The 13,469-nt window shown below is 48.7% G+C and overlaps 1 protein-coding gene across 3 annotated transcripts in view; it reads right to left on the reverse strand.

Annotated features, from left to right (window-relative positions):
- The window catches only part of CEP41 (centrosomal protein 41), a 17,692-nt gene continuing 4,223 nt past the window's right edge, over positions 1–13,469 (reverse strand). For 2 of the 3 annotated variants that reach the window (XM_063153629.1, XM_063153627.1), the window contains exons 2-11: positions 13,403–13,466; positions 12,447–12,494; positions 8,141–8,202; positions 7,028–7,097; positions 6,493–6,619; positions 5,644–5,801; positions 4,979–5,046; positions 4,275–4,389; positions 3,393–3,608; positions 1–1,670 (exon numbers count right to left, since the gene is read on the reverse strand). In XM_063153629.1, the coding sequence (XP_063009699.1) occupies positions 1,522–1,670; positions 3,393–3,608; positions 4,275–4,389; positions 4,979–5,046; positions 5,644–5,801; positions 6,493–6,619; positions 7,028–7,097; positions 8,141–8,202; positions 12,447–12,474 (993 nt within the window). In that variant the 5' untranslated portion in view covers positions 12,475–12,494; positions 13,403–13,466 and the 3' untranslated portion in view covers positions 1–1,521. Of the gene's footprint in view, positions 1,671–3,392; positions 3,609–4,274; positions 4,390–4,978; positions 5,047–5,643; positions 5,802–6,492; positions 6,620–7,027; positions 7,098–8,140; positions 8,203–11,136; positions 11,429–12,446; positions 12,495–13,402; positions 13,467–13,469 lie in introns of those variants that run through there. The other variant, XM_063153628.1, reaches the window with a different exon arrangement.

Raw genomic sequence — 13,469 nt, forward strand, 5'->3', positions numbered from 1 at the left:
TGTAATTTACATTTTTATTAAATTAAACCTCTCAGCCTCTAGGGAGTTTGACTCTGCTCCAAACAACACCAGGAGTCCAAATCCACACAAATCCACGGAGATGGTGGGAAAGTACATGCAGTCCTTGCTTTGATTCCTGGGATTTGGAGGATCACAAACAACTCAAGCCAGTTTTATCCAAGTTTCACCAGGAGGTTTTCATGCAGCACAGAGTAGCCAGGGATTCTGGATCTGTCTCCCACAGCTGGACAGCAAAATCAGGATTTTAGCCAATGCAATGACACTGCCAAGAGCTCATGGAGCTGGAAAAATCTACTCCCACAGCAGCAGGACCTTATCAGACTGAACCTGCCAGTCCTGCAGTCAGCACTGTCTCATTTCACACTCACAGTCACAACAAAAGATAAACGTGCTCAGGGATGTTGAGTCCTAATCTCCCAAACAGGAAATTATGTGCCATTTCTCCTACTTTTTGTCCTTTCATCAGAATTATCCCAAAGTCACCAGTGAGTTTTGGGATGTGTTGAAAATTGTCTGGTTTTCATCAGAATTATCCCAAAGTCACCAGTGAGTTTTGGGATGTGTTGAAAATTGTCTGGTTCAAAAAGGGGGAAAAACACTGAATCCAAAAATACACACAAACCCCACAAGACCACGATAACCAAAGCAGGACCAGGCTCAGCAATGCCAGATGGAAAACTGGAGAGCAGAATCCCTCCAAAATCACTTCCAAAGGGTCCCACAGGCAGCTCAGGAAAATCAGAGGATTCCCAGCTTATCCAGAAGCACCAGTTTGAGGAAAAATTTGTGATATTCACTTTTCCAACTGTTCAGTTCCTGATTCCAGGGCCCTGCTGGGTTTTAGGGACCCTGGCGAGGCAGCAGCAACAAATTTTCCTTCAGCCACCCTAAACCTTAAAGAAACTCCTAAAAAATCACTGGCAAAGGAGTCATTGGGAAAAGAAAATCCAGTTACTCTCCTTCAGGTCACCTTGAAAAAGACACAACTATTCACAAAGTGTCCATAAGCAAGCACGGCTGTCACAGCACCAATTGAGCAATAAAAACAATCTTTTTTACAAATACTTCTGTTCATTACCATAATTTATTTAAAAAAACCAAGACACAACCCTTCCAGGATCTACTCTCACTTTTGTCAAGATGCTGAATGTCTTTATCTCTGCTAAAACCACCAAAGTTCGTGCTCACAGATGATTTGTGGCCTGTTCACCCTCACAGCTCCAGACCTGGGAATGTTACGGACACAAATCCCTCCAGCTGGACTAAAAACTTTTGTGGGACAGTTTCTACTGGTGCCAGCCTTTACTAGGAGTTTTCTCCCTCCCCTACAAAACCAGTTCTATCAGCTCTGTCCTGCCCTGCACCCCAAGTGATGCCATTGCAGCTGCCCAGCCTTACCCGAGCTGCCAGCTCTCACCAGGGCTGCTTTTCCCTGCCGATCCCTAAAAGCACAGAGGGGCTGCACTGCACTGCTCAGCATTCCCCAAACCGGGCTCTGCTTTACTTCCAGGGCCTGTTCTGGACGCTGGTCCTGCTGTGGGAGCGGCTGCTCAGGGGCGCCAGGCTGCGGGGAGAGCTGTGCAGGCCGGGGTTGCTCCTGGCCGAGGAGAGCTTCGAGTCGCGGCCCGAGAGACCCCGGCTGAGGCGGCCTGTGGGAGAAACAGGCCCAGGTCACAAACTGGCTGTGCACGGGTCGGGGGGCCCCATCCCTGGGTGTGTCCAGCCAGCATGGATGGGCCTGGAGCAGCCTGGGAGAGGGGAAGGTGTCCCTGCCCGTGGTGGGATGGATGGGGTTTAAGGTCCCTTCCCACGGTGGGATGGATGGGGTTTAAGGCCCCTTCCCACCCAACCGTTCCATGATGAGGTTGAGGCACGTTCTGGTGATGCCTTAAGAATTTTAGCTTTTATATTTTTCGAATCCTATACTGCATTATTGTCATGCACATGTCACAGTTGAGGCAATCACCATACCCAGAGTATCACCACACAATTTCAGAAAGCTTCACCCCGTACACAGTAACACCACCCCACTTCAGAAGGCTGCAAGCATTTGCTCTTGTCACTCTTCAGCCCAACCTCTTATACCCCTAATGTGTGTGCCCTCTGTGATTGCTCAGCACCCCTGGGCACTCCTTGGCTCATCACCTGCAATGCTGCTCACCTGCTCCTCACAGCTGCAGCCAATGAGGGACGAAGCTGGGGCAGCCCAACTCCCAATTATCTCTGTGCCTACACCTTCCCACCCAACCATTCCATCATGAGGTTGAAGCGTGTTCTGGTGATGCCCTAGCATAAATTTTAGCATTTATATTTTTCAAATCCTGCACTGCATTAGTGCTACAGCCCACATCACAGCTGAGACAGCCACCATACCCAGAGTATCACCATACAGTATCAGAAAGCTTCACCCCATACACAGTAACACCACCCCACTTCAGAAGGCTGCAGCATCTGCCCTCCTTGTCCTTCAGCCCAACCTTTTTTACCCCTCACATTCATGCACTGCACCTGTGTGCCCTCTGTTTTCCTTCGTGATTACTCAGCACTCCTGGGCACTCCATGGCTCATTGCTGTCAATGCTGCTCACCTGCTTCTCACAGCTGGAGCCAATTAAGGATGAGGCTGGGGCAACTCCACTCCCAATTATCACAAACTCTGCACCTACACCTTCCCACCCAACCATTCCATCATGAGGTTGAAGCGTGTTCTGGTGATGCCTTAGCATAAATTTTAGCATTTATATTTTTCAAATCCTGTACTGTATTAGTGCATGACTAAACTCCACATGAAAGGTTAATTAACTTCATCTGCCCTTAATGTACCTGAAGGTATTTGATTAAATATATCTCCCTTTATTCTTTTAGCTTTGCCTCAATGCCTTGTGAAGGCTGATCTAGATGGAACTATAGAGTAAAGCAGGGATTCATTCACAGGATCTCCTCCATGGCTGCACCTTGGGCAGCACCAGAGCCCAGCCAGGGCTGCACCCAAGATGAACCAAAACGGCCCCAAAATGCACGAGCGCTGCCGGGGTCTGTCCCTGGGATCAGCTCTGCTCCATTTGCACCTTGCAGTTCATTGTCCCATTGCAGCTTTAGCCCAGGCAGTCCCACCCTGCTTGTTTTTCTCTCTGCAGCCCACGGGGTTTGTGCTCCTGGGCTGAGATTTGGGGCATTTGTCCTTGGTGCCCAGCTGGAGCAGCAATTGTTTTGTCTCCCTGCTCTGTGCACACAGCTCACCATCCCTGAATGTGAACCCAGCCCCACACACTAAAGCAGCACAAAATGGGAAAAATATAAAGGCCAAACCCTGAGGGATCAGCCTGGCCTCTGTGTCTAGGCAAGCCCAAAAAGGCAGCACGGGTCTCTTACTGGCAGCATCTGAAGGCATCTGCTCCTCAGCCAGGTAATGCCTCAACTTCTGGAGATCATCTGCAGAAAACCTCCACTTGTTCTCTGCCCGTGTGGGGGGCACCCTGGGCGCTGCTCTCCTGCGGGCAGTTCCTGGGGGAGCTGGCACCTGGCAGGACACGGGCAGTGTGCCGGTGATCAGCCCCTCTGGGATCTTCTGGGCAAGGACCTTGAGGCCTGCAGGGACACAGAGCAGCTGTTACCACAGCTGGGTGGGTCAGGAGGGACCAGTCAGGAGGGATTTGTGGAGCTGGAGGTGCAAAGTTTGGATGGAGAAATGTGGGTGGCAGGAAAGGGGGGAACTCTCAGGTGAGATCCCACAGGGACTCTGGGGACAATGGCAGGAGGACGTGGAGCTGCTGGAGAGAGTCCAGAGGAGGCCCTGGAGCTGCTCCCAGAGCTGGGAATGTTCCCCTGGAGCAGGGAAGGCTCCAGGGAGAGCTCCCAGCACATGGCAGGGCCTGCAGGGGCTCCAGCAGAGCTGCAGAGGGACTGGGGACAAGGCCTGCAGGGACAGCACCCAGGGAATGGCTCCCACTGCCAGAGGGCAGCCATGGGTGGCATCTTGGCAATGAGGAATTCCTGCCTGGGCTGGCATTGCCAGAGCAGCTGGGGCTGCCCCTGAGCCCTGCAGTGCCCAAGGCCAGGTGGACACTGGGGCTGGAGCAGCCTGGGACAGGGAGAGGTGTCCCTGCCCACAGGGACAGGACTGGCTGATCCTTCAGCTTCCACCCAACCCAAACCATCCCATGATTCCACAACCCAGACCTTTCCCATCTCCAGCTCCCACAAGTTGCTCCCTTTCCCCAGGAGGTGTGGGGGAGCTCTCCCAGCCCCACCTACCCCCAGACAACATGAAGAGGTTCTCAAAGCCCCTCTCACACATGGTGGTGGCTGCCTGGCTGGCCAAGCGCTCGTCGTTGTCGTACACGATGATGATTTTGCCATGGGCGTTTTTCTGCCATGGGAATTGTTAAGGAGTCAACTGTTGAACTTCAGGGATGTTGAAACATTTTAGGAAGCAACAGAGACAAATGGGATTGGGGAGGGAAAGACTCCATACTTGGCTTGCAAGTAGGAATGCTCTCCCTGAGCAATTCTCAGGGGCTGAGGCTGGCCAGACACAGCTTAATTCCCACTGGATCCAGCATTGCTTAAAGACTGGGAATGGGAACAGCCCCTCAGAATCAACAGCCTGGGAATGACCAGCCTAAAATCCCCCTTAATAATGCTCTGTCTGTCCCCAGTCCCATCAAGATGCTGAGAGGAAGCCAAAGGATTTGATGGGTGCATCCCCAGAGCAGCAGCAGGAGAGCAGTGCCCAGGTCTGGCTTGGCCTCCCAGCAGCCAAAATCCTGGGAAATGCCAAATCCAGGCAGCTCCCACTGCAGCCAAGAGGAACCTTGAGGAAGCAGAATCCAGCATCTGATGGGGGCAATGGAGCTGCACCAGGTAACTCCTGTCCCACCCTAACTTTGCTTGGATAAGCCCCAATTGATTTTGGGAGCCCCCACCAACATCCCCCCATGTTTTCATGCAAAGGATACATATTCCAGAATATTATTTGTGTAGGGATTCATGGTTCTAGACAACGTTGCAATGGGATAGGAATAGGCTGCAGAAGGGGAACAAAAAGGGCAAATCACCCAGAGGCTGAACACCAACATCCTGGGATACAACAGCCTAGACAACCCACCGAGTATGGGATCAACATCAGCCCTCCCAGGAAGATGTGCTGGATAAGCACTGGGAGCACACAGTGGGGTTCCAGCTGGGGGACAAACTGCAGCAGGGGTGTGCCCAGAGCTGCAATCCCTCTGTGCCCAGAGCTGCAATCCCTCTGTGCCCAGAGCTGCAGGTAGGCCCTGTGCCCAGAGCTGCAGGTAGGCCCTGTGCCCAGAGCTGCAATCCATCTGTGCCCAGAGCTGCAGGCAGGCCCTGTGCCCAGAGCTGCAGTCAATCTGTGCCCAGAACTGCAGTCTGTCCCCATGCCCAGAGCTGCAGCCCATGCGTGCCCAGGTGCCCAGGGCTGCGGCCCATGCGTGCCCAGGTGCCCAGGGCTGCAGTCCATGCGTGCCCCGGTGCCCAGAGCTGCAGTCCATGCGTGCCCAGAGCTGCAGCCCATGCGTGCCCAGGTGCCCAGGGCTGCAGTCCATGTGTGCCCAGGTGCCCAGAGCTGCAGCCCACGCGTGCCCAGGTGCCCAGGGCTCACCCCCCACGATGTGGCACTGCTCGTAGGCGTCGCGGTCCCGCACGTCCAGCAGCAGGAAGGGGCAGTCGGGGTAGGGCCTCTCCCTGGCCTGGCTGTCCTGCTCCTCCTTCTTGGGAGAATCCTTCTCCACGTCCAGCTCCCCGACCCCACTGATGACACTGCAAAGGGAAGGGCAGCTTGAGGAACGCTTCTGTGTGTCACCACCACTCCCAGGGCTGGGGAGGAGCTGGGCTAAAGCTTCCTCTCCCAGCACCATCCTGGGACCCCTCACGTGGTGGGCTTGGAATTATTTTCAATCCCAGAATGGTTGGGGTGGGAAGGGACCTTAAGGATCTCATTCCACCCCCTGCCATGGGCAGGGATACCTCCCCCTGTCCCAGGCTGCTCCAAGTGTCCAGCCCAGCCTTGGGATCCACGGGCAGCTCCAGCTTCACTGGGAATTCAATTCCAGCCCCTGCCCACCCTCCCAGCCAGGAATTCCTTCCCTGTGTCACTCTGAAGCCATTCCCTGTGTCCTGTCCCTCCATATCCACACAAAACCATCACCAACAGGAATGCACATGACTGAGCTGACCAGAGCACCGTGTTATCCCCAAAATCCTGGAATGTGGGGGCTGGATGGAATCCCACAAACACATTTCCTTGTCACACCACCATCAGGTGACAACAATCTTGGGTTGCTGTTTAATGCAAACCCATTCCACCAGGAAATCCTGCCAACCCCCTCCCTCCCTCTCACCTACAACGACAAACACAGGACAAAACCCCTCAGCAGCAATTGAACATCCCCAGCTGGGCTCAGGTAGCCATCAGCTGAGACAGGAAGGGAATGGTGTTGGTGTGAGGCACCTCTGCAGCGTGGAGCGGAGGGATTCCCCTGCCCCTGAGCTGTCCAGGAACAGGACAGGGCTGGCTGTCCCCTCAGGGCTCCCTTTGCCGTTCGTCCCCGCTCCGTCGTCCCCTGCAGCACCAGCATCTGCAGAGAGAACAGGGAGCTCAGCAGCTGCACCAGGTAAACAAGCAGCTCCTGAGGGCAGTTTCTATTCCTGGAAAGAAAAGTGTGACAGCTTTAGCTTCATCCTCTTAACCAGGAGAATTTACCCAGAGCCTCCTTATTGAAAATAATAAAGAGCTCATAGATTTTTTCAGGGCTTGAGCTCTCATTGGAAGAAGTCAATAAAGCAGAATTTTTGATGTGGATTATGTTGCTGCCGGCACAAGGCTTTTCCTATTTGCAAACCTTTCATTTCAAGGAGTGTTTCTACTCCCGGGCCACAGGTGAAGTTTGATTTTCCATTTTTCCTCCTGATTAATCCCATCTGCCACTCCACGCCCTGGCAGTGACCCCCAGCTCCCCCTCTGTCCCTGCCATCAGTGCTGTCACCTTGCAGCTTGTGCAGCTCCTCGTTTGTCACCTCCAGGCTTTCATTGGACAGAGAGGCCACCTGGAGAACCTGCAGGGCACAAAAACCAGCAGACACTGATCCCACATCCACAGCAGGGAGCAGCTCAAGGAAAACAACCCAGGGAGAAAAAATCCTGAGTCTACAGCATCCCACTCTTCACATTCCTGAGTTTAACCTTCCCGTTCCTCCCCTCCTGAGAAGATTTTTTTTTTCTAGTTTGAAGCAGTTTTCTTGAACCAGCACTCCCCAGCTCTTTATTTCCTGATCAATTTAATTTTTTTAATAGGATGATTAAATAAAATAATGCACAGACAGCCTTGAAGTCCCAGCTGCTCCCTTCTGCAGTTAAACCTGGGGTCAGGGAGGGCTGCAGACCCAAAACTCAGATTTAGGTGGTTTCACACAGGGAGGGCTGCAGACCCAAAACTCAGATTTAGGTGGTTTTACACAGGGAGGGCTGCAGACACAAAACTCAGATTTAGGTGGTTTTACACAGGGAGGGCTGCAGACACAAAACTCAGATTTAGGTGGTTTTACACAGGGAGGGCTGCAGACACAAAACTCAGATTTAGCTGCTGTTATACACAGGGAGGGCTGCAGACACAAAACTCAGATTTAGGTGGTTTTACACAGGGAGGGCTGTACACACAAAACTCAGATTTAGCTGCTGTTTTACACAGGGAGGGCTGTAGAAACAAAACTCAGATTTAGGTGGTTTTACACAGCTAGGGCTGCAGACACAAAACTCAGATTTAGCTGCAGTTTTACACAGGGAGGGCTGCAGACACAAAATTCAGATTTAGCTGCTGTTTTACACAGCCTTTTTCTTTTGCAAGATGCTTGAAGATCCTTTTAAGTTAAAGGACAAATCAAATAAGGAATAAATTTCAAAGATGGGGTCACCACAAACTTTAATTTGTAATTAAAGGCATTTGGCCCCTGTGGAAATGAATTATTTGCTTTTATTAAAGGCAGGAAGAAGCCAAGACAGAATAATTACAGCTAAAGCTAAATAATTACAGAGGAATTTTTATTCCAAGGAAAAATGCTGCTCCTAAAAGATTCTGGAGGAGAGAAGGATTTGTACATACCAATTGAGCAAAAGTTGTCACCTTCAGCCTCTTGAACAGCTCATCCTTTTTGTACCTGTAATCTACAAAAACAAAACAAAGGTAAATTTCCAGTCCATTCCCAGTGTTTTTAGACACCAGGTCATGGCTTAATCCCAGCTTTTCTCTGAGCCTCTGCTGCAGCCAGGCAGGAATTCAGGGCAGGTTGTGCTGAAGGATGAGAGCAGCAAACCTGGAAGCTTTGTGAAATACCTGCTATAAATGAAGGGTTTGATTAATACCAGTTAAAAGAGAAGGTTTAGCTAATCCCAGATATAAAGAGAGATTTTGATTAATTCCAGTTATAAAGAGAGATTCTAATTGAGACCAGTTATAAAGAGACATCTTGTGCAGATATGATGAAGTGGGAGAGGCAGATTTAGTTCCTTGAATATGAATTTATATTTTCCACGGTGCAGGAAGCAGTTCAGGATTTCCCCCTTTCCCTGCTCTTCTTTGGAGCCCACTGGAGTCACAGAGCTCCTTAAACCAAAAGATTAATTTACCTTAATCTTTAATTTGTGTAAATAACAGCAGTATCAGAGCATGGGGCATTGTGTCTCTGCAAATACCAAGCTAAACACACAGGTGTAATTGTAACAATTCAAAAAATCCAAGATTTTGTACTTTATCTGACAATTAAATTCTGATTTTTTCCAATTGCTGCCACGGATCTCTCCAGGAACGGATAACTGGCACAAGAAACTGGACTAATTGAGTCTTAATGGGTAATTAATACAAGAAACTGGCCTAATTGAATCTTAATCCTGAAGACACAGCTTAGGGAGGAAGAAAACTGAGCAGGGCTGCTGGCAGAGACCCAGAGCAGAGACTCCAGAGCCAAGGTGGGAGCTGATCCCATCCAGGTCCTGCAGAGGAAGGGAAAAACCTCCTGGAGGGAAACAAAAGGTGGAGGAGGAGAAAGAGAAGCAGGGTGGTATCAGGAGGAACATCTTGCCATGGAATAACCTGTCCTGGGAGCAAAGGGAGCTTTGTCCCTGGGGAAATGGGGCTGGGCTGGAGCTGCTCCCTCCTGGAGCTCAGCATCTTCCTGAGGCAAATCCACTCAGCTCAAGGATTCCAAATCCTCTAAAACCATCTGCTGGAGGCTCCACCAGCTCAGGGGACATGGGGACAAGGGGGAAGGGCTGCCCTGCACGTTCCTGCAGCCACCACACCAAAAAATTCCTGTGGGATTTGCTTGTGGGAATTCTCCAGCTGAGCTGTGCTGGAGAGCCACGGGGATGCTGGAGGCTGGGATCCTTTCCCTACACATTCAGAGTTCCCAAATTCAATATCCTACCCTAAATAATGCTGATTTTTTGCAGAAAAAGCACCTCTCTGCTCCTCACAAGTTGTCCTAGGAAAAAAGAAGCCCTTCCAAAATATCCAAACCACAGGGCTGAAGCACAGGAGGTGCAAAAAATGGATTGGAGGATGAAGAGCTGCAGAAACTGAATTTCAGGATGTTAATTAATGGGAAATGAGCCTCGTGGTTCTTGCAAAACCACCTGGTTTCAAACCTCAACTGAGGCTGTTAAATCTTCCTTTAACTCCAAAAAACCCTCAACAATTAACTCCTGTAATTATTTCCCATTTCATCTGCTCAAGGATTAAAACTGCTCAGCAAAGGCCAAAAAAGAGCCTTTCTGTTATGGCAAATAAAGTTCATTTAGAAGGACAAATAAAAGTGGCAAAAAATAAAAGCAGCAAAAAATAAAAGCAGCAAAAAATAAAAAGCAGCAAAAAATAAAAAGCAGCAAAAAATAAAAGCAGCAAAAAATAAAAGCAGCAAAGCTTGGGAAGTGCTGGATGGATAAAAACGAAGCAGAACCGCTGCCAAATGATGCAGCTCCTGCATGGCTCCTTCCCACCTCAAACAAAGCATTTTCACCCCAAAAAAGCCTCTTTGCCCTAGATCTTGCCTTTTTCTTGCTAGATCCTGCCTTTTTCACCCAAAATCCCTTCCCAGAGAGCTCAGGAGTGCTGCCTGCAGCTCCAAGAGCAACCCCACATACCCAGTCTGATCCTGTATGGCTCCTTCCCACCTCAAACAAGGATGCAGCTCCTGCATGGCTCTCTCCTACCTCAAACAAGGACTTTTTACCCCAAAAAAAGCCTTTTTCCCCCTGGATCTTACCTCTTTTTTGCTAGATCTTGCCTTTTTCACCCAAAATACCTTCCCAGAGTGCTTCTTGCAGCTCCAAGAGCAGCCCCACAGACCCAGTGGGGTCATACATGGCTCCTAACCTCCTCAAACAAGGAATTTTTACCCCCAAAAAGCCTTTTTTCCCCCCTATATTTGACTTTTTCTCACTAGATCTTGCCTTTTTCACCCAAAATCCCTTCCCAGAGAGCTCAGGAGTGCTGCTCGCAGCTCCAAGAGCAGCCCCATGTACCCAGTCCAGTCCTGCATGGCTCCTATCCTCCTCAAACAAGGAATTTTCACCCCAAAAAAGCCTTTTTACCCCCCAAAAAGCCTGTTTTTCCCTAGATCTTGCCTTTTTTCCCCTAGATCTTGCCCTTTCCACCCAAAACACCTTCCCAGAGAGCCCAGGAGTGCTGCCTGCAGCTCCAGGAGCAGTCCCACGTACCCGGTCCTGCTCGGCTCCTTCCCACCTCAAACAAGGATGCAGCTCCTGCATGGCTCCCATCCTCCTCAAACAAGGAATTTTCACTCCAAAAAAGCCTTTTTACCCCCCCAAAAAGCCTTTTTCCCCCTAGATCTTGCCCTTTTCACCCAAAACACCTTCCCAGATTGCCCAGGAGTGCTGCCTGCAGCTCCAGGAGCAGCCCCACGTACCCAGTCCAGTCCTGCATGGCTCCTTCCCACCTCAAACAAGGAATTTTCACCCCAAAAAAGCCTTTTTTTCCCTAGATCTTGCCTTTTTCCCCCTAGATCTTGCCCTTTCCACCCAAAACACCTTCCCAGATTGCCCAGGAGTGCTGCCTGCAGCTCCAGGAGCAGCCCCACGTACCCGGTCCGGTCCTGGCGGATCCGTTGGGATTTTCTGACATGGCTTTGCCTGGGATGGTTCTGTTTTCCAAGGAATTGGCTCCTCAGGGCTTTGGAGAGGAGGGCAACCAGAGCAGGGGAGAAGGGAGAGACCTCCAGTGCGTGTCCTCGAGGCAATGAGCCCTCCCAAGGATGGGTGGCTGGTGGGTGCAGCTGCTGAATTTTTGACGGCGCGCACGGGGATCGCTCAGGTTACACGGGGGACAGAGAGGAGCCTGTGCTGGGGATTTCAATCTGCATCCAAAGGGTGTCATCTATCCCTGAGAAACCAAGGGGGACAATCCTCCACTCCCTGGCAGCACAAGGCGGCCATTCAGCCCGCACAGAGTGAGAAAGCCCCTCCACACAAAAAAAAAAAAAAAAAAAAGAGAGAGAGGAGGGAATAAAAGAAGCGCGCGGAACAGATCCGCGCCGAGATTGGAAAGGCACAAAAAAACGAGATTTTCAGCAGAAATAAAAAGCCAGGCAGTGTCCAGCACTGAAATCTCAGTCAACAGAGCATTCTGGAAAGCTCAAGGTCATTCCTCTTTTCATTTTTTCCCCCCCCCAAAAGACCTGCAGTGTTTGGGAAAAACCAACCCCAAGCCAACAAACAAGGCGCAGACAAAGGGCTGTTTTGATAGCACCAAATAAATTCCCTCAGAAAGTGGGGCTGGGAACTCAACCTGAACAGCTCAAATCCCAATTCATGGAGCCTTCAGCTCAATTCAGGGTTTTTTTTCACCTCCATAAATGCAGCTCTGAGGTTGAAGAGCTTTCCTGGCTCCTCATGGGAGAATAATCTGGGAATAAAGTCATAAATCGTTGGTTTTGTTGGGAAAAATTATTTGGAGAGCCTGGGTTTGGTGGGAAAATAGAGAAATAAAGATAATTTAGGTCTTCATTAGTCTGAACAACATAAAGTCTTCAAAATGCCCATGTTTAGTAATGGAAACACAAGGAAAGAGCTTGGGTTTTATCTTTTTTGGAGTATTTCAATAGGAATTTAAATTATATAAAGATAAAAGAGCTCAAGTTGTGACCTAAAAGTGAAATAAAAGTCCCAGAAACGATCCATAAATCTTCCCAGATTAGTCCAGCCTGGATTTCTTAGCTCAGAGAGCTTCCAATAACACAATCCAATAACCAAGAAGGATCTGGAAGATTCCTGCTTGGATTTTTAAATGAAATCTGTGGAGATTTCCAAGGAAAACCTCCTGGAATTCATCTCCTGCCCTTTGAGTTTTCAACCAAGCCACTTTTAGCCCATCCTGCTCCTCCCCAGGTACTCACTTCTTTTGATCTCTTCCAATTTTTCCATGTATTTCGACAAACTATTTCCTGTAACAACAACAAAAAAAATCAATTCATTACAATTATTTATTTTTATAGGTTTTCTTCAGGCCCATAGAGGCTTACATTTTAATTGCTTTGAAGGGAACAGCTGTGTGTTGTAGATCCTCTTTCACAGGGCAATAAAAGGTACAAAAATGCCACAATTTTCTTCTTTTCTCTCAAGAAAGTAGAATTAAAGAGAAAAAACCAAGGATTTGCTGCTCCTTTCCCAACATTTTGGTGAGGATGCTACAAGATAACATTACTGGATGAAATTCAGCTGCTCTAACAACAAAAACCCCACAAAGACACCCCCAAATAATGATCTTGGCTCACATCCTTGATAAGATACAGGAAAAGTCCATGGACAGAAATTCCAACATCAATAATTTCTATGGGAACCAGCACAAGGGAGCCTGACCCAGTTTAAACCTATTTAACCCCAAATTCTTCTTTTAAAAAGAAGAGGAGAAAAAAAAATAAACAAGTTTTGAGACAATAATGACTTTAAACATGTGGTCATCTACACACAGAGCATTTAATCTCAATTTTCAGGGGGCTGCATGGTGTTGTGTGTAGATAAATATACATAAATACATTAAAAATATATATAAAATATACATAAATTTGTATAATTCGTGCTTGTTTAAATTTCAGATTTGAAGGAAATTGTAAATAGGACATTTTAATAATTTTTATAATTGTAAATAGGAATTTTTAATAATTTTTATAATTATAAATAGAAAATGCCTATAATTTTTATAATATTTGGTGACACTAATCACAACTACAATAAGGATTCCGCAGAATTGGGATGAATTAGCTCCGGGCAGAGGTAATTAAAACATTAATTATATTTTTCTGTCATCCTACACCAATTTTGGATGGTTTTACCCCACAGCAATTTCACTTACCAGTATCCAGACGAGTTTTTATATGTTGATATTTGGGATTCGGGGGGATGCGCCGGGTTAGAAACTG

This window comes from Melospiza melodia, chromosome 4 (assembly GCF_035770615.1).
Source record: "Melospiza melodia melodia isolate bMelMel2 chromosome 4, bMelMel2.pri, whole genome shotgun sequence".
Lineage (NCBI taxonomy): Eukaryota > Metazoa > Chordata > Aves > Passeriformes > Passerellidae > Melospiza > Melospiza melodia.